The sequence below is a fragment of the Vigna angularis genome, chromosome 8, assembly GCF_016808095.1.
Source record: "Vigna angularis cultivar LongXiaoDou No.4 chromosome 8, ASM1680809v1, whole genome shotgun sequence".
Classification (NCBI taxonomy): domain Eukaryota; kingdom Viridiplantae; phylum Streptophyta; class Magnoliopsida; order Fabales; family Fabaceae; genus Vigna; species Vigna angularis.
In genome coordinates, this window is record NC_068977.1 from 34,295,642 (window position 1) to 34,323,613 (window position 27,972).

Genomic DNA, 27,972 nt, shown 5'->3' on the forward strand with positions numbered 1-27,972 from the left:
AAAATATCTTCTAAAACCGAATAAATTGAAAGACAAATGATCAGTATAAAGAATTGAACTAACGAAATTTGAAAAATTATCAACCTCAACCCACCAACCGAAAGAGTTATTATAAAGTCAAAATATATACATTGAGAAATACGATCTTTTGAATATTAAGAAATTTAGTGGAAGTAGAATAATGAAAAACCGGTGTACGGAGTTCCCAGAAAACCGGGAAACTATGTCGTGGGAATTTGGCCATGATGATACATAGATTGATTAACGAAATTCATTGTTGGGTAACGCAACATGGGACCCTCATTTCTCAGTTGTTCTACCAAACAAAACCACACTCTCCATTCCCAAAACAAAACTGCCATATTCTTGGAAACCCAAAACAGCTGCGCTCTATTCTAAACCCACTCACTTCTCTCATCTTCACTATAAAACCACATCTCATCCTCGTTCTTCTCCTCCTCCTCACCCTATTCAAACTCAGCATGCGGTTCAGCTGCAATGGTTGCCGCGTCCTCCGCCGTGGCTGCACGGCGGACTGCCCCATTCGAAGGTCCCTCGAATGGATAAGTTGCCCTCACTCTCAGTCCAACGCCACCCTCTTTCTCGCTAAGTTCTATGGCCGTCAAGGCCTCCTCAACCTCCTCATCAACGCTCCCTCCCATCTCCAACCAGGTAGTACACCCATTTAAATCTTAAACACAACCAAAAAATAAATACTTTAATTTAATTAAAATGTACGTGAAAAATGAAATATTTAAATTACGATTTTAAACGAATTAGTATATATATATATATATATATATATATATATATATATATTTGTAATTAGTATATTTATGAATTTTTACCTTATGTAATATGCTTTTGTGGCTAATTTTTTTTTTATTCTGTTTTTTTTTCAGCGGTATTCAAATCTTTGCTTTACGAAGCTTGCGGTAGGATGGTGAACCCGATTTTCGGCTCGACCGGGTTACTCTCGACCGGAAATTGGCACCTCTGTGAAGCTGCTGCCAAAGCCGTTCTCAGTGGCGCGCCGATTCAACAGGCTCTTCTTGATGGAGTGGAGAGCCTCGATTTCAAGGCTTGCGATATTCGCCACGTGGCAAAGAGTCATAAATCGTACAGCCCTGGTGCACTCAAAGTAGTAAAGTCACGGGCCAGCAAGTTCAAGCGCCGCGCTGCGAAGCCAAAAGTGGACTCAACCGTGGCTGAGTTGGCTGGAAGCAAGTTATTTGGACAGGGTTCTCTGAGTCAGGACTCGGAGTCTGGGTTGACTCGGACGAGTGAGAACAAAATCATTGGTGGGGAAGCCGATAGTAGCAGCAGCGAGAATGTCATGGTGGCGGCTCGAGCCAATGATGAAGAAATTGAGCTTCGGTTGACTTTGGGGTGGAGACCATTGAAAAAATCAATAACTGCTGTATTGCCACGTGTAGGGCTCGATCTTTCTGGCTAGTTCGGTCCTTTCCTCCAACAAAACGAATAGTTTAGTTTAGTTGAGTTGGTGTTGTTTTTGGATTGTTGGATTTAGATAGGTGGTGTGAATCTTTTTTCTATTCTCACCCCTTTTACTTATGTTATGTTTTAGATTTTTCAGATGTACGTTCTTTATGGGAGATTTTTTATACTATTCTTATAAATTACAATAATACAAGTTTATGACCACTTCACATTGCATTATGTCCAAACAGTAAAGTAAAAAAAATAATTAAATGATTATCTTTCTCAGAAAGTTTGTAATTAAAGTGTGATTACATTTATAATATTCATATTCTTTAGCTTTATTCCAAAAAAATATAATTTATTTTCTGATTTTCTTAAAAAGATTACAAAGTGAGCATATGCATATCAATGTATATCAAATTTATTTTCTGATTTTCGGAATATATTAAATTTTAAAAATATTTTTTCAGAAAATGTTGAAATTTTAATATGTTTTATTACTTTTTAAAAAATTATATTTTAAAGAAAATATATACAAAAGAAAAGTAAGTTGATAATGACAATTACATCAATACACAAGGCATGCTAGCTCTTCAGCACTAAAGTTAGCAAAATTATATATATTGGGCCGATAATAACGGGCCTTTGACTGCAATAAGCCCAATCCGAAGGTAAGTGCAGGTATAGAATCAGAATTCGGAAGCATCCGAGTTGAGCTGAGTTGTGTTGAGTTGAGACAGGAGAGAGAACTCGTTGGTGAGAATGGGAAGGAAGAAGGGGTATGTGGAGTTCGACGAATCGCCGCCGGACGATTTCGATCCGGCGAATCCGTACAAGGACCCGGTGGCGATGCTGGAGATGAGGGAGTACATCGTTAGAGAGAAGTGGATTCAAATCGAGAAGGCCAAGATCATCAGAGAGAAGCTACGCTGGTGCTACCGCATCGAAGGCATCAACCACCTTCAGAAGTGCCGCCATCTCGTCAACCAGTACCTCGAATCCACACGTGGTATCGGTTGGGGCAAGGACGGTCGCCATCCCTCTCTCCATGGTCAGTCACTTAATTTCTGAAACCATTTTTTCAAATTGAATGTTCTAGGGTTTTTATTTTTGGGAATTATTGGGCAATGTGGAAACTCCGTTACGTATTTTGTTGTTTTCAACTACAGAGGTGTGATCCGTTTGGTGATTTTCATTAACGATGTTTGTAATCGTGGTTCATTGTCATGATTTTTTTGTGATTCCTTATTCATTGTTTAATTTTATGATACAGCTCCTAAGGTTGAGCCGGTTGAGTCTGAATGACTGTCTTGTGGATAAATAAAAGGTACTTTCAAACATTATTTCTGTCATTTTTCTTGTTTTATATGAATTGTTATTGTTAAATGAATCAATCGTCAAATGAGCTATTCATCTTTTGGGTTTTGGCTATTTTTGGTTGAATGGAGATGGTGTAATGCAAACCTCATCTTTGCCTAGGATTTATTTGAATAAACCTTTCTGGAAGCACGTTAGCTAAAGAAAACTAGAATGAACAATGAGTAAGCTCTTTCGTAAATTAAACTTAGCTTGTGCGTAAATTGTTTTTTAACTCATCCAGTAGCTGATTTAGTTTACGAGGGAATTTATTTCCTTTTTGTTTCTTATTTTCTTTTCAATTTTAATTCATTTTTAGTTAGACCTCTTGAGTGATTTATGTTCATGGTTTCTATTGGTTTTATATTGGCTTTTGATGGCCTAATGCAACCATGAATTTGGAACGACAATGAGATCATTGGTGGAGTTAGTTCTTAAGTGAATCCCACCGGAAAAAAAATGGACTTACAAGTGAAATAAGTACTTGGTGACTAGTGAAACAAGTGAAGTATTTATATTTCTGCTGACTCTTCATGCTTATCATGTCTAACGAATTTGAGCTCCATGTCAAAAGTTAGGATATCCGACAAGTTGTTGTTGAGCATTCTGAACTTTGCTGAGGGTAATAAATCAGCATTAACTCTTTTGACGATAGATACTAGGGCCTAAATTAAGTGACATTTGACAGCTTTTCAGAGAAGAATTGCTGTCAACATTGATGTTGTCACCATGAACTTCTTGGTAGAGATCCCTCTCATTTCTGGTTATAATGACGCCGATGTAGATGACTGGCGACACAGTAATAAAGCGAATTTCTCTAATAAATTCAAGAAAGTGATGAGTGCTTAAATCGAGTTGTTGAAATGGTTAAAAGTTCTATTTGCATGAGATATAGCTGGTCTTCCCTCTCCCCCATCTTACCAACTTTTGTTCCACTAAGTGATGATTGATGGCTCATTTGCATTGCTATTAAATTTGTAAGAACTAATCATTGGAGTTATTTGATGTATTTGGTCGGAGGAACATTTGTTTGGTTAATTTGATAAGTTCAATATCTTTGGGTGAGTTATTGATAACATCTGAATCTTAATTCGAAATGTCACGTACACTATTTTTGTTGTAATATTTCTTTATTTTAAAATAGTTTTCATTGATGCAATCATTTTGTCTATCAATGAAAGTAAGTTTTGTTTCTCTTACAGGGAAAGATTGACTATCCAACTCATTATACTGCCATATGAGATATAATGGGTGAAGGAGTGCCTATGCTGCAGTTATTTTGTTTATGTTCTTTTTGTTTAGTCGAACTTCCTGCAAACTGCAACTGTATTTTTACTTGGCATCGGCTATTTTTGCTTGGCTTGTTACCATTTAGAAGTAAACAAGTATGGATGGAAAGGCTATGGTCAAAATGCATCAGAATCAGATTATGAAATAAGTTTATTTTTGTTCCCTGTTATGACGAGTGTTTCATTAGTAATAAAATTGTACATTTAGTGCATTCCTCGTATTCAAAGTAAGATGTTTTGAAACTCAAATGCCATCCAACGACTTGTTAAGCTCGAGATTTCATTGTTGTGTTGGATTTGTGAGGGGTGACAAGAATATTCCTCACCCTAACCCAGCCACTTGTTGGAAGGGTGAAAAAAAATGCCTTTGTATTATGATGTTTGTGGTTTGATTCTTTCGTGTGAATGAACAGAGGTAAATGCAGGGAGACATGTTGGATATGGTGGAGGAACATTTAAGCGATAATCAGAGGTGAACAAAACTAATTGGAACACATGTAGTGAGAAATAACTGCAGAGAATGTTTGATATAACGATTGCCAATGAAAGGGAAATCACAGATGCTGTTATATGACCTTTCATATGCATCATGAGATTGACTTGGCATTTAGTTGGATTTCTCTTAAAAGGTTATGGCTAGATGAAGAAGCATGAGTAGAACATCTGAAAATGTTGCATTTTCGATTTGATGTAAAAAAAGAAATAAGAGATGGGGTACATGCTTAGTCTAGCTTCATATGTATTTGAAAAGGATAATGATACTTTGACAACATTTTTTTGATAACATTTTAATATCATCTACGTGTCATTCTGTGATTGGTTTATGTGAGTGTTTATGATTATTATTATTGATTGTGGAGTAATAGTGGACCAATCATAAAATGACACATAAATGATGTTAGAATGTTATCAAAGTATCATTATCCATTTGAAAAAAGTAGTAGCTCTTAATTAAGCATGATTGCCGGAGATTTCAAAGTGTAGAATATATAAGTGTTTTGTTGTCCGCATATAACAAAGAAGTATGTTAAAAACTTAAAAGCTTATGAATTAGAAAACTACCGTTTCACCTTTCACCTTTATTTCGGGCAAGATACAATTGGCTATATTAAGTTAATTAACAGCTTTTTTGTAAGGATCATAATTTAATTGTTGGCACCATAAACTAGGCAATAACCCTCTCATTTGAATTAGAAGACAGAAACTTTTCAAACCCCAATTTTCTGTTAATATGTTATAAATAAAATGTATTTGTACACTGAATAGTAATAAAAAATAAGGTTAACCATCATATGGTGAGAAACTCAACAAAAAGAGAAGAACCCTATTGTGAGCATGAATACTAAGAATAGAGAAAATACATTAATTTAATTAAACTATTCTAAAATTGAATTAAACACAAAAATAATTTAAAAGAGTTTAATACAATTGTACAATGGTTTAAATAAATTAATTCATAGTTTGAATAAACTAAACTAAATTAAACTACTCTGATTTGTTTGAATTTTCAATAATGAACATTCTATTTTTAAGAAAAAAATTCAATATGATAAGATACAGTTGAATTTAGTTCAAACAATTCTGTTTAGCAGCCATTTAATTTTTTAAAACTAAATTAATAAAATAATTTAGGACTTAGTGTACTTTTTCAAAATAATTCGTTTTTTTAATACAATTCAATGTTAGTATACGTGGGTTTCTTTGTACTCACTTTGAAAATATTTAAATATATTTCTTTTTATCTATTTATTTTTTCTTTGATTTTGTGAGATCTCGAAATTTTAAACGTGATTAACATGTCAAATCGGTAATTATTACACTGCTGAGTCACCTGTCAGCTTCCATAAAAGCGTCTCGTCACACGTTCAGTGCATTAAAAACGCACCAACCGCTGCATGCACGAGCGCCACTTGTCACGTTGGAAGGTTCTGAAATCAGAGTGAGTGTGCAGGTGTCGGATGGAGAGACGTTCGTCCGCTCGAACGTGGACTGAACAAAACTTGAGTTTCGAAAAACTCTTCCTCTCACCTGAACCTCTCATCTCTTTCCTCAGAACCTCAACTCTTCATCTTCTCCAACTTCTCTCTAAAACATCTAAACTTCTCTCTTCTGTAACTCACTGGTTGCTTCTCCGATCACGTTTCAGAGCCGTAGGAACGTTCGTCCAGCTGTGATCTCCTTTTGGACCGAACAGAGTTTGGATCGGAACTGGTAAGTTCTCGTCGTCAACCGTTTATCTTTTATGGTTTCATGCGAACCCTAGTTTGGTTGCATGCATGGGTTTTAAGTCTGAGTTGTTATGATTTTTGGTGTTTTAGACTAAGTGGAATTTGTTGAGTGAACCTGAGTGTAGAACGCTGTTAGAGGTCGAACCAAAACCTTGCATTTGGGAGTTCACTGCTATCCAGGTAAGGGAAGCTTAATAATTTGATTCGTATGTATATGATTGTGTGCGAGCATGATAGAATTAGAAAGTATGAGCTGTATGCTGTGTTTGAGTATGCTTGAACGATCGCTGTTATGCATGAATGAATATGGTATGCGCTGGCTGATATGCATGAATTGAATACTGGGCAATTTTTGTATAGTATGATTTAATGTGAAATCTATATAGTATGGGAATTAAATGATGAAACGGAAGATTTTAAGATTATGAATCGTATGAGAAATATTAAGTTTAGATGAAGATAAAAATATGAAATATACTGATCCTGTCATATGATAAAATACTTTCGTTATCGTACGGTCATATACCGTTCGGTTTCTCTGAAAATGATTTAAAGTGAAGTTCTTTCATTTGGAAAGGATTCTGTCTTAAAACGAGCGTCCCCAATTGAAATGCTATTTGAGCGTTCGTCCCAATAGCGCTTGGTTCATACCAAGCGTTCGTATTAAGTAGCGCTCCGTCTTACACCTAGCGTTCGTCCTAATAAGCGCTCGGTTTATGCCAAGCGTTCGTCTTAAAGTAGCGTTCAGTCTTATACTGAGCGTTCGTCCTAATAGCGCTCGGTATTATACTTAGCGTTCGTCCTAAGAAGTGTACGGTCTTATACCGAACGCTCGTCAATATCCTTGATTCCAGAACGTACGTACAAAGCGTTCGTATCAGATTTTAGTAAATAAATATTCGCTTGCGGTCATTGACTGGGGGTCGATCCTGTTAAACAAACGTTATCAGAGTATTAAAATAAATCATCTGGTTATACCTTTATCCTTTTAAATTTAGATCAAAGTCTTTAAATTTAAGTTATCCTGAAACACTCACATTATATAGCTATGAGTCAGATCGTTCAGCCGATTTTAGCAAAAGTAACGTTCGTCATGTTCAGCGCGTCAACCTTATTGTTTTAAAAAGAAACCCCACGGTCTCACTCTTAACGTTCGTCCTAGTCGAGGATTGAACGTTCGTCTTTTTATGGGAGTGGAACATAGAATGAAAATGTGAATAAAAGGAAGTATTAAGGTGTGCGAACACTATAAGAAGTGAAATTATGATTTTGGTATTTGAACGAGCGTTCCTTGGAGGGACGACTCTGATGTATATTGAATATTAAATTTGGTAAAGTATGACTGTGGATAAGTTAAGACTCGCTGTCCATCCTGATGTTCCGTGAATACTATCTTCATATAGAGGAAGTATGTCATGTGTGGGAACGGCAGGAGGTCCTTAGTCCATAAGTTAACATGGGCGACGTAAGAACGGACTGACCTCGAGTGGCAGCTGTTTGGTGTATCCCAGTTACTACATCACTCGGGTGCAAGGACGCTTGTAACTACACAGATTCATACAGTCCGGACGGTCGGTCTAGTACTTATAGATTTATGTTTTGTATGATGTTATATGTATGGAGGTTATGTGTTTTGTTTGAATAGAAATGTTGAAGTACGAATTTAAATTACTTAAGCTTACCCTTTCGTTCTTCTTTGGGTTGTCATCTGGTTATGTACGTTCGTCCTGTCCTTGCAATGATCATCCGTGTGGATGTGAGCAGATGGTGGTGCGTCCCTTGAAGAAATGCTAGAAGAAGAAAATTTGGAGGACGCAACTCTGGTGGACGTTGAAGTTAAAGCCGAGCCCTAGAGCGCTCGCTCGTGTGTTATAGTTTCGCTAAGTTATTTTGTGGACGTTCGGTTGTAGTTTTGTAAAGCCGTTCGTCCTTGAACTCTTGTATGTTTGTAACTTTCGTTATTTTTCTGTACATTTTGACCGTTCGACATTTAACGCTCGTTCGGTTTTTCTGTAAGACTGCATTGTTTATTTACTTAATGTAATTACTTCTGATTATGGTAATTACTATATTCTGGGATGTTACAGATTTGCTTTATTTATTTGAAAAAAATTAGAAAAAAGTATATTAATAGTTGAAATTTTTTCTTACTAAATTTATAACTTTTATGTAATTTTGTGTGTGGAGAATCTTTTGTAATTGCCCAAGGAAGTACCAGAAAAGAGAAAAGTGATGATCATAAAGTAAAGTATAGGAAGGTGGTCTCCACAAAGGTTAATGTGGTATGAATTTATGTAAAGGCCCACTTGCCATTTTGAGGTTCTGCCCAACTGTTACATTGACTTTTTTGAAGTTTATCTGCATCAACCTCACATCATATTCACATAGAAACAAAGAGAAAACCAAACTTGCATGTGAAGAAGATAACATCAAGCTGCTTTATATATAACAACATATTTCACTAAGTTTAAGTTATTCTACAAATCTCTAAACCTATGCAACCCTCATTATTAACGTTATTTTCTTTTATGTGCTTGTTAATTAGTCTCTACAAGTCTATATATTATCTGTGTCCACCATTGAATAAACTTCAGATTTCCCATTCATCAGTTCTTAGAAGATTGAGAGTGAATTTGTTCAGACATGTTAATCTTAGTCCATTTCACCTGTCGCTTTCCTTCTTCTTCCTATGCAAAGCACATTATTCAGAATATTGCTAAGGAGGAGCAGATGTAAAACTTGTAGATATTTAAGTTCCTGATATCTGTTAAACACTGTTAATCAGTAACCTCAAAGAGTTAATTAAGGAAAACAGACATATACAAAATAACATCAGCATACATTACATTTTCTTATATATAACCAATATTGAAAAAGGGCTTCTGAAAGTGAACACCAAAGCCATGAAAATGCTGAGAGGAGCTACCATTAGTACTAGCTAGCTAAGACCTGCTAGAGAAATCAATAAATATCCCAAGAAAGAGAAACCTGACCTAGTGACGGCATTGCACGTGCATGGCAAAACCAAGTATCTAATGATAATCAATTAACCTAATTAACCTTTCCACAAAATCAAACTTTGGAAAAGTTAACCATTAATTTGATTACTTTGTTGGTGTCAGTGGTGATTGATGATGATAACTATGCTGGCAAAGCAATGGATGTTCTCTTCACAAATCGACCTTTCATTCTAGGTCTTTTCTCAGCATTCAATTTCCTCACTTCATACCTTATCTTCTTTGCAAATAAACGAGTTCTTCTCTTCTCTCGGTATCTTGACACTCTTGCTTCTCTTCCACCATCTGCATGCCCTCTTAAACTTTTCATTTCCCCATAACAGCACTGAACATCCCCTCCATTCGAACCCTTAACAACAAAAAAAACTTGCATATCACTATACAAACAGTCACCTTTATCAAGTTTCAGCTTCAGAAGAATGTTAAAGTTCGTTACAATATTAGGTATATCGACGAATTTTGTATTGATTGCTGAAGATGTAACACAATTATTCTTCTTTAACCTGATGTGAGATCGACAATTACATTATGGGTAGAACTTTTTTGAAGTTCTCGCAGAAGACTGTAAAGTTATTCTCATAAAATGAAGTAAACGAAACAGACAACTGATATTGTTACATAAGCAAAGAGGGTTCAGAGAACAACTTACCAAGAAGTCTACCAAGAAATTATTCATTACCTTACCAGCTATAAGTTTTCATGTAAGGTATATCGACGAATTTTTCATTGACTAATTATTGAAGAAGATATAGCACAATCTTCTTTCTATAGCCAAATATATGAGATCAACTGTGATATTTATACGCAGAACTTTTTTAAAGTTCTCTCAGAAAACTGAAAAATTTATTGTTAAACCAAACACGTTGAAATTTTTGCATAGGAAAAGCAGGTTGAGAGAAGAAGTTACCAATAACTCTGACCAGCATTGGTTACCAAAAATATAGAGCAAACCCTTTATGGATGATTACCGAAAGTATAACACAATTCCCTTTAGCCATAGTGTATTATAGGTAGATGAACTATAGAATAAGTTAAACTAAATACAATTGGCATCACTGCATAAGCAAAGATGGTTGAGAGAAGAAGTTACCAATTGAAGTCTCCGGAGCTATCATTGGTTACCTACAAATTTTGCAGGTTAGGTATATCGACGAATTTGACATTTGGTTACCGAAGACATAACAAAAAAATCCTATAATTTAGGTATATCGACGAATTTTGTATTGACTATTGAAGGCATAACACAATCCTCCTCATCATGTAGTCAGATATGAGAACAACTATGACATTATAGAACTTTTGTTAAGTCCTCTCAGAAGCTGAAAAGTTATTATCATGAAATAAGTTGAACAAAAACGGCATCAGTTAACATTGTCACATAAGCAAAGAAGAAGGTTGGGAGAAGAAGTTACCAAGAAATCTGGCCAGCAATCATCTGAGTTGAAGTTTGGTGGGGTTCCTGTTGTCCATGGAGAACAACCTTGACTGGCCCAAGCACTAATAACATCTTCATAGTTTAGCCTCAAAAACATGTCCTTCTTGTCGGCTCCCACTGTACTTGCCTCCTCTTCCTGTTCCTGAGCAAGTGATTCTGACTCAACAATATCATTCCAATTAAAGGCCTCGCTGTTCATGTCAAGAATAATCGAATCCAAATGGCAAGGTGTATCAGAATCAAGTTCTTCTTCATCTTTGACCTTCACCATTGTTTCTTTGGCTCCAACTGCATCAACACATGCATCCATTTCTTCATCTTCTTCTTTGCAATCAAGCAGCAGTTCTGATCCTTTCACGTGCTCAGATGAATCCTCGTCAGCTCCGTTTCCAAGTAAGCTTTCCACATCAGCAGCAAACTCAGCAAGATCCATATCTGATGGCAGAAGCTCGGAAGAAAAATTGTCTAAGTCAAAGACTTCTTCACCAGCTAAAACCTCTTCCTTCACTTCATTGTATACACTACAAAGCTCAGCATCAAACACGGGCACGCGACACAATAGCTGCTCCTCACTCTCATAATTATGCAGTGCTTCTTCACTTCCAAGCTCTGGCACAAGGGGAAGACTAATGGTGTTGTTGAAAAACACTTCTTCGTGTACTATTTTCTTCTGTTGTTCTTGTAGCTGCACCGTTACGTGCTTGCTGTTGTGGCGCGGTGTTCTTGCCTTGCGTGTGAATCCACTGTGCCATGCTACATTATTGTTCTGATTAAGGGTCACTGAGTAGTTGACCTTAGAGGATGCAGTTTGAAGCTTAACCCTTTCGTGCCTGCGTGCTAATTGGTTTGCCGAGTGAACCATGTTGTCACAGCCATGGCAAAGGAAAGCATCATCAGCAGCACAAAACCACCGTGCTCTTACTTTTAGACAGCTCTCGCATGCTCGAGCAGTTCTAGCTCCTAATGCACTTGCTTCTTTCATTTTGTTGGTCAAAGTTAGGAACTGATTTTTGGCTGCAAAAGAGAACTGCACTGAACAGTTAACTGGTTATTACCAACAAAGGATCATAACAATGTTGAGGGAGTATAACTGCATAGATCTAGAGAGCCCCCAGATTATTCAAATTCAATTATTGGTTATGATGGGTTTGAGAATGTGAAGAGAAAGAAGCACAGTGGGGTCTTATAGTTTGTTCTTACTTGGTTTCTTCTTTAGTTTAAGTAGAAAGTATTATACTATGTAATTAGTATTATGGTTTGGTCATGTATAAGATTGCTACAAGACATTGAGTGAAGGTGTTAGGACCCACAATTTGGTCTCATCGCAATGCTCATTGGCTGGAGATTTGATGTTCATCTTATTCTCTGAATTCTTATTGGTTAGCTTTCCTTTTATGGGATTTCTGGTGGATCCAATGCAGGTTATTTGTGAGTGACTACCAGTGTCAGTGTTGTTGGTGTGTGCTGGAGTAAGACCTTTTTTGTTGTGTTGCAACTGTAATTCAATAATTCCTTTTTGCGGTCCTAACTTCACGTTGCTTTCACTTCCCCTATGGTTTGTCTTTAACTTCTCAACCATTCACCTTTGCAATGATGCATTTTGCACCAGTAGATGCAGCCCTACGTTTGAATAACATATGGTTCAGCTTGACTAATCTGGTGGAGTTAAGCTTCAGAGAATTTTGAACCACAGATAAATCTATATGCCTTGTGTTTTCTTCCACTTGAGTGTGTCCAAACTTGGTTAAATTTGGTAAGTTTGGGATTTCACCTTGTTTCCTTTTTTTTATCTTACACTGGTGGCTCAAATTTCTGAGCAAAAAAGTCCACCAAGAGAACCATCCAATCACATGATTTTCTGATTTGAGAGTTTTTGTAAACGGTTGAAAGTCCCACATCTACTAGAGATAAGGTCAATTTATAGTTTTTAATTGGGTGCAAACCTCCGATTTTATGGGAAAGAATTAGACTTAAAAATTCACTTTCTAATATAAACATTGACCTGTTTATATTTGATTGGTGCATATAAACCAACCAAGACAGTGAAATGGTTGTGTTCATACATCTTTATATTTTTAGCTTTGTTAGCTCAAATTTCCATTCATGGGAGGCAATTATGATGTGAAAACATAACATAAGAGCAATTAATCAGACAGTGATATTGTAACAAATTTGCCACAAATGTTGACATTCTAGGAATGTGTCCAAAGAATAGTTTACCATAAAATTTCCTGCATTTTATCTGGGCCCATATATTTTCTACTAATAATGAAAACCACAAATTGCACCATATATTGACACACATAGATGCAGCCAAAAAGGTTGCTTTTTGAGACTGTTTTGGTTCTGCAATGTTATATGAACAGTGACGAGTCTCTTCCTTGGCACCCTTCTACAACTTTCCTTTCATTAAATTCTCCATCATGGGTGCTCCTACGATCTTATCCTTTGGCGTAAATTTGCAAACAAATAGAGGAAAAAAGGGGACTTGGACAGGCACAGAGGGAACAAATTCTTTGCTATCTATCTTCTATGCAGTAACTCGGGGCAGTGTAGAGAGAATCTTAGTACAATGTTAATATCAATTCGACATTGATGTTATAAAATCTTCAAGTTTGATGGAACCATAGGAGCAAGCTAGCTTATGACACATGTATGTGTGTAATGAGATATGAACGTAACATTATTCAGATATTTTTCTTTCGTATGGCAGAATCTCAGAATATGCATGCCACGATCTGTAACTGATAAAGTCTGAGATATTACATAGCTATCAAAGTGATGCAATTGATGAAAATGTTTGTTTGTTTATTTATTTATTGTAATAAATTTAATTTTGAGCAAAAATTGACCATTGTTAATAAATTTATGAATATCATCTTAGATATGATTTTTATAGTTCTATATTTCTTCAAAAAAACAATAATCTTATGTTACATATATCAATTTATGGTTAGATACTAACGTAAAAATATTTATATTATCAATATTGTAACTAAAATTATAAATTTTAATTTGAAATAAGGATTTTAAAATAAAATAAGGAATAAAATGATAAAATAATAGAAAACTCTCATGCTTTCAATTCATATATTTTATATTACTTAACTAGGTGACAAAATGTTGCTTTATTTTATTTAGATAATAAGAAGAAACAGGATTTGATAACAGATATTTTTTCATGAGACGTTCCAATTCCAAGTGGATAAGACTACAATACATAATCCGTAAAATTTTTCTTAAAATATGCAATATAGTATCTAATAATATCTACTAAAATTTCATTTTACTATAGTATTTTTCATTTGTTTGTCAATTTCATATGAGCATATAGTAGCTAACAATATCTTCTGAAATTTCTGAGCTAATTACTTAAAATTAAGATTAAGGAATATATATATATATATATATATATATATATATATATATATATATATATATATATATATAAAATAAACAAGTTTCTATACTTTTGAAGGCCAACTAGTTCATGCATGAAGACAAGGATGAAAATGGTATGGATTGGGTGACACGTGAAGTGAATAATAATGCATTCACATGTGATGATATGATTGTAACTTTGTTGGTATGAAGTTCATAGAAAGGTGATTTTAATAATTAAGATTTAAGAATCCTTGTATGTAAAACAAGTCTAGTGTCTAGAATATCGTAGTAGATATATATATATATATATATATATATTGTTTAAATTAATTATTTTTTAATTTTGTAAATCATACACTAATAGAAAATTGGTTAATGATCATAAGTTAAAAAAGTGTTATGGTATTTTTGTAAATAAGAGTAATTTTTTTTTACCTTTAATCACAAGGAGTCTGACGTAAATGAATTTTTAAGAAGTTGCATACATTTTTCTCCTCACTTCTTCATTCTCGAAAACATCTTCTTCCTTCTCGAAAACCTATAAGTACAACTTCTCTCTATGTGATGGACGCTTCATTGGTGACTAAATTAGTTCATTTCTTCATTTTGTGGATGATTTATCATGACTATAAGTTCTATCATATTACATTTATGTTCTCATTGAAATTAGTTATCTAAACATCTATTTTATTCACATTGAAATCTTGTATTTTTAGGGAACCCAATAATGTGTCTAATCATGATATATGTATATCAACAAGTTTAAGTTCATATAGATATGCTATGTTGGTGAAATAAGCTTTCTCAAAGTAGTTAAGACTTCTAAAAATTTTGGAACACATCCTTGAAATGTAATGTAAGAATGTTGTTTTGAAGTTTGATTTGATTTAGTCAATATTACTGTTGACTATTTGTTTAGAAATATTTGAATTGATATGACTTATATTTATATTGTTATTGATTTAGCACTCATCTTTTTAGGTTTGACATATTTAAATTGAGAAATATTAGTTATAATATGAAGTCTGCTTTTTTATAAGTAATTTTATAATTTAAAATTGAACTTAGTTTTGGCAAAATTTTGCATAATTGTTAATTATGCATAATTTGCCCATACTTCATCCTCTCTCAAAGCTGAAGTGATTTTAAATATTTGTTTATATTATTTGAATATAAATAATGAGATGTTATTGATGGTTTTTGTTTAAATAGACATGATTTGATATGTTTATCCAAATTGTTATTTGAAATATTAAACACAACATTATTTGTAGAAAGAAATATTCTACTTTCAGTAATATTTTAAATCATGTAAATTAACACATCAAGTTATAAATAATAGAAAGAGAGTTTGACATCATTAGAACATAACTTCATGGTACAGTTATTTGTGTAATGAAATCACTCTACGCTCTAGATTTAATGTTTGTAGACCGAATGAAATATGTCTATATGATTTAATCTTACCACAAAAATGAATAAGTTGTTTAACAAATAATGGAAGATAATTAATTTATTCAATCTAGTGTATGAATGTGAAAATGATCAATACTATAAAAAAAATAATGAATACGTTCATATATAAATTATATATATATAAATTATTTATTTATCAGTAACGATATCTTTAAAAAAGAAGTTTTAAACACAATTATAAATCCCATTTATATTCAATAAAATTTCTCTATAAAATTATTATCTCTAGCAAAAACATCGATTTAATGAAATAGTTTATAAAAGATAAAACTTGTAATCTAAAATAATAATTTATACTCTTAGTTGATAAAACAAAATAATTTTACACTCTTGTTTAGTCCTTTTATTTAAAAATAAATTTGATACTCATGTAAATAAATAAAAGAAAAATTATTGTTTTAAATATAAATATTGATACAAATTACATATTGTCTCTTAATGAAATAGTAATATCATTATAATGTAAACATATTTATAAAAAATGTTAATTATTACTATTTTAAAAGTTATTGTATTAAATTTAAGGCTAGGATTAATTTTAAAAAGAAAAGAAAACATTTAATTCATTTTTAAATCGTTAAAGATTAAATTGCATTTTTTAAACATAAGGAATCAAACTTAATCTAAACTTGAAGATAAACGATAATTTAGCAAAAGAGAATCCGTTGAACACTATCAACAGAGGTCATGAACAGTAGAAGCGGTGCAAACATGGTTCGGCGCAAGCGTTGGAGGCATTCACCGGAAAATTCTCCGTCAAAACGAAGAAGACGTTCTCAGTCTGAATGTCGGAGTAGGAGATGGATTATCTCTTCCAAAGACTCTTCCAATTGCACGGGTCAGAATAATCCTTAATTTGAATTCTGTTTCACTTTGAATCTGCATTCACTTCCAATTGTCTTCCGTTTTTCTAATACTGTGTGTGAATTTGAAGAGATAAGAACAGAGAGAGGATTCGTAGTCTTTTGGAATATTGAAAATGGCATGTACAATTGATTAGGATAGCTTCCAATTGATGGCTTTCAATATTATTTTTGAAAATTGGGGAATGTATTCATTTGATTGCCTTTTAGGTAAAATGAAGAGGCGTTTTTATTAATTAATGTGTGTGAGTGTGACAATTGGTAAACGCCTAAACGGTTTGTTATTTGTTAGTTGTGTGTTGCTTCTGCGTGATTGTTCCTGTGTATGCTACATTCATGATGATATGGAAAGGGGATGTAAAATAGGCGCATATCAATGACACCTTACTGTGTGTCCCCAATAAGTAATCTTCTTGAGTGAATACAAAATTCTAAACCTAGTTGATTTCATGTGCTGTTGCCGTCTATCCTGGAGGGTGGTATGGCAAGCCACGATCGAGGAAGCCCTCCTCCAGAAAATTTAAGCACTTGTTATTCGTCAAAGCAGAAAACACCTCTGCTGGAATCTCCCTGTTTTGCCAGGAGATGGGTTTTCTCTTCTAAAGATTGTTCTAATTGCATGGGCCAGAAGAACTCAGAATTACGAGGTTATCTGCTTCTAGGGAAATAATAATTAGTTTGAATTCTATTTCACTATGAAATTATGTATTCAAATGTCATACAAATTCATCACCCGTGTGGGCACATTTCCGAGCATGGGTATGTTTTTGTGTAGAAAAGTGACTTCTGTTTGCTATAGTTATTTTTCTTTTTAGGAAAAAGTAAGCATTTTAATGTTACGTTTCTGTGGTCGAGATTGTCAATTTGTCACCAAATATAAATAATAAAGAATTTAATTACCAGATTCCATTCTACAATCTACATATTCATATACATTTTGCTTGGTGCCTTATCTGAAAATTTCAGCTGTCTAAGGAGAGGGCAACAAAATATATTTAAAAAAAATAAAGGTGTGAATGTACAGATGGGATTTGCTTGCTCATGTGTAACCCCACCCCCGAATAACCAACAGTCCATGATGAAGATAGCTAATACTTTACATTTGGGTGCTCTTGTTAATTGTGTCATTTAGACTTCACATTAGACAGTGTTTATCTCATATTTACTAATCTAAATTGTTCCTTCCCTTGCAGATAAGATTGTGGTTGTTTCATACAATATACTTGGTGTTCAAAATGCATCAAATCATCCGGATCTGTATTCTAATATTCCACATAGGTTCTTGGAGTGGGACAAGCGGAAAAGGCTCATACTTGAAGAGATTAACAACTATAATGCCAGCATACTGTGTTTCCAGGTAGTCCTTCCAGCTGTTATAAATTGAATACTGGTTACAACTTTCGACCATTTTTTATCATTAGGATTTATGCATCTCTATTAAGCTTTGAAAGCTAGAAAAGAACAACTGGTGATTGATCAAATATGTCCATGAAAGTGCTTGACATTGTCATTTTAGTCTATGAAGGCAACATAATTATTAAAAATTCCTTGAATGTAAAGAAGATTACTCAATTTTATCCTTCTATTAATAGAGCTATGCGAAAGGTAGTGCCTATGTCAACATGGCACGCTGGTTGAAGTTGTGGTTGTGGTTGACCTTAGACTGTCCAAATTTATTCAAAAAAAAATCTTACTTTTTCAAGAATTATGACATGTTATCATGTCATTTTCAATGTGGTTCTTACACTTAACCACTGCTTGTCATTTTGATTCTTGAAAGTACTTTCAAATTTTCAATTAAATCCTACCTTGCACATAAATTATTAGCCAAGACATCGCCATATTATTTCTCATATTTTTACCATCCTTTCACATATTTTATGGTTCACCTTGACTGTTTTATTATTCATCTTTATATCAATTCACCATTTAAAATGTGAATACTCACAAGATTGAATGTGAGCTTTAAAGTATGTTCTTAAATATCATAAGAGCTTAAAAATAAGTTCGAAAATTTTTGCACTCATTAATTATATGTAATTAATAACTTGATTTAGATAGAAGATTTGGTTCGAAATCTTATAGAATCTTGTCAGTAGCATCTTGGATTTAACTAATAACTACTATTATATGTAATCATTCATAAATTAGTTTAATAGTTGTATGAACAAATACATATGATGAAAATTTTTAATTACATATGTAACATACAACTTTAAAGACACAAGTTACACTGATGTTAATTCCAGTTGGCACAATCAAACAGCTTAGATGTACCCGATTTAGTATTTATTCTCTGCTTGAAATTGTAAGCTAATTTTCTGCATTATAGAATTGTATTTGAAGAATTGCTTTCTCATAAATCTTGTGTCTGAAGGAGGTTGATCATTTTAATGATCTAGACAATCTTTTCAAGAACAGTGGCTTTAAAGGTACTTATAAGGTATATTACATACACATTTAAACTATCATGTTAGTTTTAAAACTCCTAATATTTAATCAAGTACCTATGTGGATCATTGTTTTCATTTGTCACAGGCTCGCACTGGGGAAGCAAAAGATGGATGTGCTGTATTTTGGAAAGACGAGTTGTAGGTTTACCTAACCCATAAATCATTTACGTAATTGAGTTTTTGTACCCTATATTAATCAATTTATTTACATTGTTGTCCTTTGACAATAATTAAATGAGTGCGTAAGTATTTCTTGATGCAACAGAAAATCAACAGTTAAAAAATGTGCTAATATAGAACTTATCAATTGAGAAAATATCGAATCCTTAATTTGACCTAATTATATTTTGTAATGTGAATGCAGATTCAATCTTTTGCATCAAGAAGATATAGAGTTCCAAAGATTTGGCATGCGTAACAATGTTGCCCAGCTGTGTATTTTGGAGGTATTTTGGGTTTAGTTTTATCTTTAAGTTGTTTCCATCCTGTGTTTTGTATTTGCTCTGCTGTCTTTCACTAGAAGGATTTATGATCTGTTATACAAAATTTTTAGTTCCCCCCACCCCATCTTATATTCTATTGTATACATGTACGTGTTCTTGCTGCAATGAAACCAAACGTTTTTATATCTTATTACTCTGTTTTATTATCAATTTACAGGGAAACCATGATAAAAAAGAATCCAACGCATGTAACCTAACCACAATGTAAGTTTTGATGTCTAAGATGGGTAACATGAACACAATCATTTGCAGTCTTTGACATGGTTTTTGCATAGCACTTGGCTGTGCTTCTATTCCAGTATTCTTGAATGACTGTATTTACTTTTGTATACTAAATTATTGCATACCAACCGGTGACTTGTTTCTGTTATTTCCTTCTCTTGAAACTTTATTGCATCGCTAATTTTTAGCACGTTTAAAATTGAAAATTTTGGAAAGATTGATATGTACACTCATTTATTCACATATGTTCTCTCACACACACATGGTGTCTATTTCACGGCCAGTGATTTTTTAAGTTTTTCACTTAGCAACTAATATGATCGTCATCTATAGGGAACCATCCACAGGAAAAAGAAGATTTGTTGTGGGAAACATACATGTGCTATTCAACCCAAATCGTGGTGACATCAAACTGGGCCAGGTACTTCTTAACTAGATGAGTATCACTATACTTATTTTTCACATGTATAGCCATTTGTGTTTATGCATGTGATTCAATTTTTAAACTTTTTAATATTATATAATAAATGCATTTAATTGTCTCTAGTTAATTAAGTTGTCTAATATTTTTCTTATTATGGAAAACTACTACATGACAATGGACAGGTCAGACTTTTACTTGATAAAGCTTACAAGTTGTCACAAGAATGGGGCAACATCCCTGTTATTATTGCTGGGGATTTGAATAGTGTTCCACAGGTATGATACTGCTTTATACTTAGTAGTTTATCTATTTCAGATTAGTTATCTAATGTGCTGTTATTTCATTGTTTTTGTTTCGTATCATCTGATGCTTCAGAGTGCCATATACAAGTTTCTGTCTTCATCAAAGGTGAGTTTGTCATCTTGTCATGGTATATTCTCTAGCCGTTTAGCTTATTTGTGTGAGGTATCTGAGAAATTTGACTATATGTAGTGTCTCAAACCATCAGTAAATAATTAATCGGGATTACATTACAGATGATGGGGGCACAGAAAGGGTATGAGGAAAAGGGGAACATATTCCCTTGTTTGGGAGTTTGTAAACAGATAGGATGGTAAAAGAATACAAGAGGAACTATTTGCTGTTTGTTTCTTTCAAAGAATCAATTTTTGTTCCCTTGGAAATTGATTGGAATGAGAGGAACCCAAAGGTTCCTTTCCCTTGTTAATTTTATGAACAAAAGAAAAGCTAGCTTTGTGTCATTAATTCCCCTCCATGTTGAGTTCATCCTTACTTGTCCCATTCCTTTCAGTTAATGGAAAAATCCAAATACAGTTAGAGGTGTGACTTGTTCTTTGAGGAGAGGGGACCATGAATGAGTTTTCAGTGGTTATTTTATTGCAGTTAGACATCCAATTACATGATCGCCGAAATATGTCAGGACAGCTTGAAATCCAGTCCAACAGACTCTTCAGATCACAGATTCGTGATGATGCTAGGTAGTTTTTATGTCTTTCCTATCTTCATGTTTTGGTTATTATCTGCCATAACTTCCCCTCCCCACTCTCTCATATAGAAAAAGAACAACACAATTATCAAATCTGGAACAGATTAAGGACCACTTATTTGTCGAGACTGTAGATTATTTGTTGATATGGATAATGTGGTCTTTTGTTGTTCTTAATGATATAATGATATTATTGCCTTTACTGTTGTTGTTGATTATTTCCTTGTTTATGCTGTAAACTGTTGTATTATATCCTTTTTATTTGCTGCACCTAATTAGGCTATAGAACATCTAATTGACTTTGTAATCTTCTTTCCCTAATTACGAGATTCTATATAATTGATTGAGCTGAGAACTCTCCTCTAAACCAAGATGTTCACTTATCCAGTTTCTTGCCTCTGTTTCAAGTATTGTTATTATTTGTCCAATTTTAGAGGGAAGGGTTATCATCATTGTTTATGGCAAACTTTAGATATTAGGGCGTTCTGTAATAATTATTTGGGTATCTGGTGCAGCATTTCGATGACTCTTTCAAGGCAATTGCTATATAGATGGAGTGTGGAAGAACTAAGAATTGCAACAGGAGCAAAAGGAATCACTCAACTTCAGCACCAGCTCAAACTCCGCAGTGCTTATAGTGGTGTTCCTGTATGCTGTTTTAATCTGTCAGCTAAAATTGTTACAATCGATTATTTCTGCAACTTCTTTGTGATTGTGATATAAAGATTGTGCATCTAATATTAATATGGGAAACTCCTTAAAGATTTTAGTTGGATATTCAAACAGTCTTGATACTTCCCACTTCATCTTCATAAATCTCATGTACTTATGGCTGCAGGGAGACCATAGAACAAGAGATGATATTGGGGAGCCCTTGGCAACATCATACCACTCCAAGTTCATGGGAACTGTTGATTATATCTGGTAATTATATTGTTTAACAAACGCCAAAAATTATATGCATTTACAGATTGTTTGTTAGTTATGACCAATGTCATTGGTAATCAGGCATTCCGATGATCTTGTTCCACTTAGAGTTCTTGAAACCTTGCCAATTGATATTCTTAGAAGATCTGGAGGACTCCCCAGTGAGGTAATCTACTTAAAGTTAGTTCTTTGAAACCATACTCTGTAATGCGCTGATGTATCTTGTTCCATTTTGGATTTGGATTATTAGTATCTTTATGATTATTATGCCTTGTAGAAATGGGGAAGTGATCACCTAGCTGTTGTATGTGAGTTGGCTTTTAGCAAACAACAACAATGTCTGAGGTCTGAACCTTAAGCTGATTAACAAATATGGAGATTGAGAGTCAAAGCATTGCACCGCCGTGGTAATTCTCATTGAATGGTTACCATTATGTCCTCTTTCCCTTTCAAGATTTCATACTCTTCTAATTCCTTTAGCCGTGAAGGAGCATCATGAGATCTTGCTGTGAACTTCACTTGATAAGCATCGTCTTGCAATCGATCTGCAAATTCCTCCTTTCTAGCTCTGATGTTGCGTGGAACTTGAAAGTGCTTTAAAATTCATCAAGAACTTGCTGTGTTACGATGTTCAGAGAGCAGTTAGTATACCTAAGATATTTTGATATTCAAAGACAAATTTGCTTCTATTTTCACTACTCTTTTGTAGAGTTTTATGCAGCATCTTCAAAATTGAAACACCAATTCTCCAAATGTAATAGTGAAATATTTATCAATTTATGAGTAATTGCCTTTTACGCCCCTCGTTTCTCTCCTCTTTGTTAACACAAGTTTAGGTTGTTCTTGTTTTTCCGTTGAGTTATTACACTTAAACTTGTTGAAGAAAATATGAAAGGATTTTTTATCTATTGCACGAGATTTTATGAGAATCAGCATCTTTCTGTAGATTGGGTCTTTTTGGATGAACTATTCCATAAGGTTTCTCTAAAAAAGAAAAATTAGTTTATACATAATTGAAAATTTTATATATTTTTTCTAATATTTTTGAAGTTGGATTTTTTTTTCTCCTTTATTCTCGTTGTCAGACAGACACCCCACGAGCAGAACAGGAATAAACAAGGATATTTTCAAATGATCCGTGCTTAATTAATTTTTTGTGCTTATGTGTTAGGGGAAAATAGTGGCTAAATTTTTCATGCGGGGAACATTTATTCTTTGCAATTGTAATGCTTTTGCTTTTAACTTTACTTTGGCATTCTCTTTTTGTTTTGATTTTCCATGCAATAACAGTAGCCAAAACCAAATAAAGTACACACTCAGGAGCAATGTCTTTTCAAAGTGGATATAATAAGCAAGAAGGAAATAGATCAAAGACATTAGGACACACTGAAGAAAATATGAAACAGATTTAGTTTCTTAACAAAATTGAAAAACTACAAAACGGTTTCTCCAATCTGCAGCAAAATTCTCAAGAGCTCTTCACAATGGAAACAAAGCCTCAAGTCTCAACAGTTAAAATGCAATATGCTAAAACTCGTTTTGTTAACCTATATACTCCATAATAACTGCACCCAGTAACCTATTTAAACGAGTTTCTGCATAAACTTCTTCTATAAAAGAAAAGTAAAAACCATAGTTTTTTCTTAAATCAAAATCAACTTATGAATAAAGTAATTTATAGAAGTTCGCCTATCTAAACTTATAATTGTAAGTTATACATAATAATTTTGACTTATGAAAAAAATTTTGTTTCAGAAAAACTAATGCAAAAACTGGTCCAAACAAGTGAATAAAAAATTTCACGAGCTTTCCCAATCTAGAGTTTCATCAATCCAAGCTAACTCATCAAAAGAACTGTCCACAGGGGGAAGGACAGTGGCTTCCCCATGTTCCACATTCCACATAAAACCACCTTTGATGTCATTGTCCAAGAAATTATGAAACTCATTATCAAGCAGAATTCCCCTTTTCTCTGCTTCATCCAAATAGAAACCATCATATCCAAACAATGATGCCATAACTGGCTCCTCCAGCAAAAGTTGTGTTGAATTATCTTCACTGTTGACTGGTTCCACTTCCACATCAGTGCCTCCTCCTTCACCAACCTTTTCCACATTGAAATTTTCTTTGACTGAATCATTCAGATCACTAACATCTAGTGAAGCTTTTGTAGTGCAGACATCAAGCACTGACGATGGAGATGCATGAAACAACACTTCTTTGGAACTGTCAAAAGCCACTGCATCCCTTTTTCTCGACCTTTCAAACTCATTCTTCTTTCTCTCATAAGCCATAGCAGCCTCTTGTTCGGTATCAAATGTACCAAGCCACACTCTCACCCCTTGAATAGGGTCTCTGATTTCTGCTACATACTTCCCCCATTTCCTACGTTGAACACCTTTGTACACGCTTGATGGTTTCCTCATCCTCCCACTTGAAAAATCGATTGGACTTGCTTTCATCTTTTCACTGTTTACATCTTGTGATGAACTCTCTTGTAACTTGCTTTGCATGCATGGAAGCAAGATTTCCTTCACAACCCGCTTGGAGTAACCACTTACCTCATAGCCATTTCTCAACAACTTATCATCATCTTCTTCTTCTTCTTCTTCTTCTTCTTCTTGACTTGAGTAATCTGTAGCATCAGGGTCAGTGTACACAATTCTAATTTTCCTTGCTGTTTTTACGTTTTTTGCTTTGGCTGGAACCTTCTCTTTTCCTCTCTTACATTCCATTCCTTTTTGTCGAATTTCTCTTGGAATGCCTGATATTTTTTTTAACAAATATCCTTCACCGAAACTTCACCAAAGGTAATAATACTATTCAAGTATAGTAAAATCACTATTAGCAGTATTCTAAACCAGAACCAAAAAGAAGCAAAACACAAAAAGTAAATAAAACATAAAACAACAGAATGACCAAGAATTTGTAGTACAGAAGCCAAAAGTCGCACAATAACTATGAATAACCCTTACTTGTATCAACTATAAGAGCCCCAAAGCATTGAAACCCAAAAACATAAGTCCTGCATTAAAGGGGTAAAGAAATGAACATTTCTGAGTGAAAAATGATACGAAAAAAAAAACGTAAAACCTGTCAGACACCAAATTACAGATACCAAGGTGAACTCACATACCCTTTTGATCTTTTAATCTCAGGTAAAAAAGTTATCACTGATGGAGTGAGCAGAGCTGCATGCAAAGGCGAAAACTCAAGGAAGCACAGAGCACAGAGAAACTGGTTCAAAGCAGATATTGAGATTCATGCCGTTTTGTGCAGAAAGCATTTACTATAGAGTGTGGAGGGGGAAGTGAAGGGGACGTAGAAACAAATGTTGTAATAAATAAGCAGCGTTTGAAAGTCTAAGGTAACCAAAAAGTAACATACCAATGAGTCTATATTATATTTTTGTTTGGAAGTTGTGAATTTTGTTTGTTGTGGATACAACAAGGAAACCAAAGAAGCAGCTTCTGATGACATGCTGGAAAGTAACTGATGTTGAATTTGACTCGACAATGATGCTCAAAATCTTGTTTCTCTTTCTCTCACCCAACGCTCTCTCTTCGCCTTTTCACCGTTCACTTGAACTTACATCTTTTCAAATGATTGAAACATATAACAAAATTATGTAAAAAAAATTAAATATGTTTTTATTCTTGAGTGAAAAATAGAATTAGTGTATTTTTAAAATTTTAATCTAATTTAATTTTTTTATTTTAGAAATATTTGAATTTAGTTTTTCTAACTAAATTTTATTAATTTTGTTTAATATTTTAAAAACATTTTATAATAATATTTAAATTATTTATATTGTTTAACACAATTTTTCTTTAATGTTAATTAAGAAAATCGTTAAACTTAAAATAAATTTAACAAATTTAATTAAAATAATTCATACAATTCTAAAAATGAATAACTAAATTAAATCAAAATTTTAAAGAAAAACTAATTTCAACTTAGAAAATGTTTTTTAACAATTTCTTTTTTATAATTTTTTTACAATTTCCACATATGGCTTTTAATTGATTTGTTTAAAATATTTTTTCAAAATAAATTTAAATGGGTCAATAAAATAATTACATATTATTTTTTAAGTTGTTATGGAAAGTTATTAAAATATTATTGTCATTTCAATTTTTAATAAGACTGTTTAACCCTTATATAAAATTAATTATTTCTTTTACATTGACATAGTTCATTAGAATTTTTAAGGTTTCGTTTTAAATTAAGCAAATTTTCAACAAAATCAAAGTAAATCAATTTCCAACACATGTCACTAAGACATTTTTATAGTTTATATTAAATGCTAAGTTTTCTTTTTTCTTAAGAAATAAATTGATTTAAAAAAAAGTTATTAGTGAAATATAAGCATCAATGTAATTCATTTTGAAATAAATTAAAAAGTCATTAATATTTTATTAAAAACTGTGAGTGTTAATTAATTTGGTTTTGTTTGAAGATTGAAACTTCAGCTACTTTGTAACGTTAGTGAGTAGAAAACAAAGTATGTATTTATTTTCTAACCTTTTAGATGAAATCATAGAAAATGAGAAAAAGGAAAACAAATTGGTGGGTCCAGTCAATACAAATTCCTTCTTTCTTCTTTTCTCTTTCTGGTTTTCTCTGTTTTTCTTTTGTTGACGACTCAGCTTTAAGATTTGCGAAAAGGAAGGTTACATTTGCAGAACTGTAACTGAAATCCGTTTATCAAACTTTAATTTAATTCATATTAAAATTTGGTCTAAAAACATTAAATATTTTATCATGTCTATGTTTTCCATTAATTAGGATCTGTTGTGTTTGGTGTAATTTCGAGGTGCTAAAGTTAATCATTTTTATATTGATTAAGATGGATGGTCAAATTTATTTAATATTTTTATTTATATATTATTGTTTTTTAAATTATTCCCTAGGCTATTTTGGCTAAAACTATTTTAAATATTAAAGATTGAAAAATATTTATTTTAATAACTTTTTTTTAATAACTTTTTAACTATTTTAAATATTAAAGATTGAAAAATATTTATTTTAATAACTTTTTTTTAATAACTTTTTTACAACACCTACGTGTGGGTCTTGATCCGTTTTAAATATCTTTTTAAATAAATTTAAACGAATCAATAAAATTAATAAAATAGTAACAGTGACTTATTGTTAAAAAGTTGTTAAATTATAGGTTTAATATTTTTTTTAGTTCCTTGAAAGAGGGGGATTGTTCAAAATGGTCCTATCTTTTTTAAAAAGTTTGAAGTGGTCCCAACTTATGAAAAACTGGGTCAAGTTAATTTTTTTTTGTTACGGCGTCAAAATTTTAAGGGTGCAGTTGCCTCCTTGGCCAAAACTTAATGAGTTGTCCTCTTTTTCTCATACGTGGCACACTAAGGCAATATAACGTGTCAATTTTAAATTTTAAAAAAACAAATTGCTTGCCACATCAGCTTTATCTTCTACCTCCAGAAACGTTAGAGTCACAAATCGCCCTCGTCAACACCTCAGACCACCGCTAAGGCTACCAATTTCTTCCCAAAAACCAGATCACATTTTCCTCCTCCATGTGCCACTCCAACCAAACCAAAAAACCACCATCATTTTTTCCGTCAGACTTTCGAAAAAACTCAAAAACAAAATGACGAAACCTAAATCGTAGAGACCTAAAGAAACCCAAATCACAGAGACCTAAAGAAACCCAAATCTCCTCCTTCTAAACCTGCAAGAAACCGTAGAGACCTAAAAAAACACAAATCGAGCCTTATTCATAACCACATGAAACCTCCGAAAACCAAATTCCAGAAAACTCTAAACAAAACTTTGGATGACTTACCCAAGCACACATTTTCCTATTTTCTGCGCTCCTCAAAGACTACTTCTAATGAACCACGAATGTGACTGTTATTTTCTACCATATATGCATTGTGAATTAATTATATAATTAACAAGGCCATAAGA

At 33.2% G+C, this 27,972-nt stretch overlaps 5 protein-coding genes across 8 annotated transcripts; 3 read left to right on the plus strand and 2 right to left on the minus strand.

Moving 5' to 3' along the window:
- The first annotated feature begins 342 nt into the window (after positions 1-342).
- On the plus strand, positions 343-1,665 carry LOC108343988 (LOB domain-containing protein 41). The gene is made up of 2 exons (XM_052867209.1): positions 343-672; positions 903-1,665. The coding sequence occupies exons 1-2, from the start codon at positions 483-485 to the stop codon at positions 1,454-1,456; spliced, it is 744 nt and encodes a 247-aa protein (XP_052723169.1). The 5' UTR covers positions 343-482; the 3' UTR covers positions 1,457-1,665.
- A 450-nt stretch (positions 1,666-2,115) lies between these two features.
- LOC108343891 (NADH dehydrogenase [ubiquinone] 1 beta subcomplex subunit 10-B) lies at positions 2,116-4,264 on the plus strand. Its single transcript, XM_017582321.2, has 3 exons — positions 2,116-2,494; positions 2,717-2,770; positions 4,002-4,264. Exons 1-2 carry the CDS (start codon positions 2,206-2,208, stop codon positions 2,746-2,748), a joined length of 321 nt encoding a protein of 106 aa, XP_017437810.1. The 5' UTR covers positions 2,116-2,205; the 3' UTR covers positions 2,749-2,770; positions 4,002-4,264.
- Positions 4,265-9,118: 4,854 nt separating this feature from the next.
- On the minus strand, positions 9,119-11,984 carry LOC108343784 (zinc finger protein CONSTANS-LIKE 16). The gene is made up of 2 exons (XM_017582170.2): positions 10,746-11,984; positions 9,119-9,682 (listed from the first exon to the last, which is right to left on the minus strand). The coding sequence occupies exons 1-2, from the start codon at positions 11,748-11,750 to the stop codon at positions 9,458-9,460; spliced, it is 1,230 nt and encodes a 409-aa protein (XP_017437659.1). The 5' UTR covers positions 11,751-11,984; the 3' UTR covers positions 9,119-9,457.
- A 4,276-nt stretch (positions 11,985-16,260) lies between these two features.
- On the plus strand, positions 16,261-22,829 carry LOC108344752 (carbon catabolite repressor protein 4 homolog 5). Of its 4 annotated transcripts, XM_052867211.1 has the most exons (15): positions 16,808-17,138; positions 17,685-17,848; positions 18,869-18,934; positions 19,030-19,082; positions 19,309-19,390; positions 19,605-19,651; positions 20,003-20,090; positions 20,276-20,368; positions 20,469-20,501; positions 20,997-21,091; positions 21,615-21,747; positions 21,938-22,023; positions 22,108-22,192; positions 22,304-22,433; positions 22,507-22,829. In XM_052867211.1, the coding sequence occupies exons 1-14, from the start codon at positions 16,973-16,975 to the stop codon at positions 22,382-22,384; spliced, it is 1,272 nt and encodes a 423-aa protein (XP_052723171.1). In that variant the 5' UTR covers positions 16,808-16,972; the 3' UTR covers positions 22,385-22,433; positions 22,507-22,829. The 4 variants fall into 4 exon arrangements, with proteins under 4 accessions (XP_017438727.1, XP_052723171.1, XP_052723172.1 ...); XM_017583238.2 differs by lacking the exon at positions 16,808-17,138 and adding an exon at positions 16,261-16,466 and having other exon boundaries at positions 22,304-22,829; XM_052867210.1 differs by having other exon boundaries at positions 16,809-17,138; positions 22,304-22,829.
- An 889-nt stretch (positions 22,830-23,718) lies between these two features.
- Positions 23,719-25,394, minus strand: LOC108343987 (ethylene-responsive transcription factor ERF119). Its single transcript, XM_017582449.2, has 3 exons — positions 25,163-25,394; positions 25,002-25,051; positions 23,719-24,845 (listed from the first exon to the last, which is right to left on the minus strand). The coding sequence occupies exon 3, from the start codon at positions 24,759-24,761 to the stop codon at positions 23,826-23,828; it is 936 nt and encodes a 311-aa protein (XP_017437938.1). The 5' UTR covers positions 24,762-24,845; positions 25,002-25,051; positions 25,163-25,394; the 3' UTR covers positions 23,719-23,825.
- Between the last annotated feature and the right edge of the window lie 2,578 nt (positions 25,395-27,972).

Coding starts and splice junctions, on each gene's coding strand:
- LOC108343891 (XM_017582321.2), top strand. CDS start 2,206: ATGGGAAGGAAGAAGGGGTATGTGGAGTTCGACGAATCGCCGCCGGAC. Junction 2,495..2,716: donor TCGCCATCCCTCTCTCCATG/GTCAGTCACTTA, acceptor TTTATGATACAG/CTCCTAAGGTTGAGCCGGTT.
- LOC108344752 (XM_052867211.1), top strand. CDS start 16,973: ATGGCAAGCCACGATCGAGGAAGCCCTCCTCCAGAAAATTTAAGCACT. Junction 19,391..19,604: donor CCCAGCTGTGTATTTTGGAG/GTATTTTGGGTT, acceptor ATCAATTTACAG/GGAAACCATGATAAAAAAGA. Junction 19,652..20,002: donor GCATGTAACCTAACCACAAT/GTAAGTTTTGAT, acceptor CGTCATCTATAG/GGAACCATCCACAGGAAAAA.
- LOC108343987 (XM_017582449.2), bottom strand. CDS start 24,761: ATGGAATGTAAGAGAGGAAAAGAGAAGGTTCCAGCCAAAGCAAAAAAC.
- LOC108343784 (XM_017582170.2), bottom strand. CDS start 11,750: ATGAAAGAAGCAAGTGCATTAGGAGCTAGAACTGCTCGAGCATGCGAG. Junction 9,683..10,745: donor ATTGCTGGCCAGATTTCTTG/GTAACTTCTTCT, acceptor TTTGTTGTTAAG/GGTTCGAATGGAGGGGATGT.
- LOC108343988 (XM_052867209.1), top strand. CDS start 483: ATGCGGTTCAGCTGCAATGGTTGCCGCGTCCTCCGCCGTGGCTGCACG. Junction 673..902: donor TCCCTCCCATCTCCAACCAG/GTAGTACACCCA, acceptor TTTTTTTTTCAG/CGGTATTCAAATCTTTGCTT.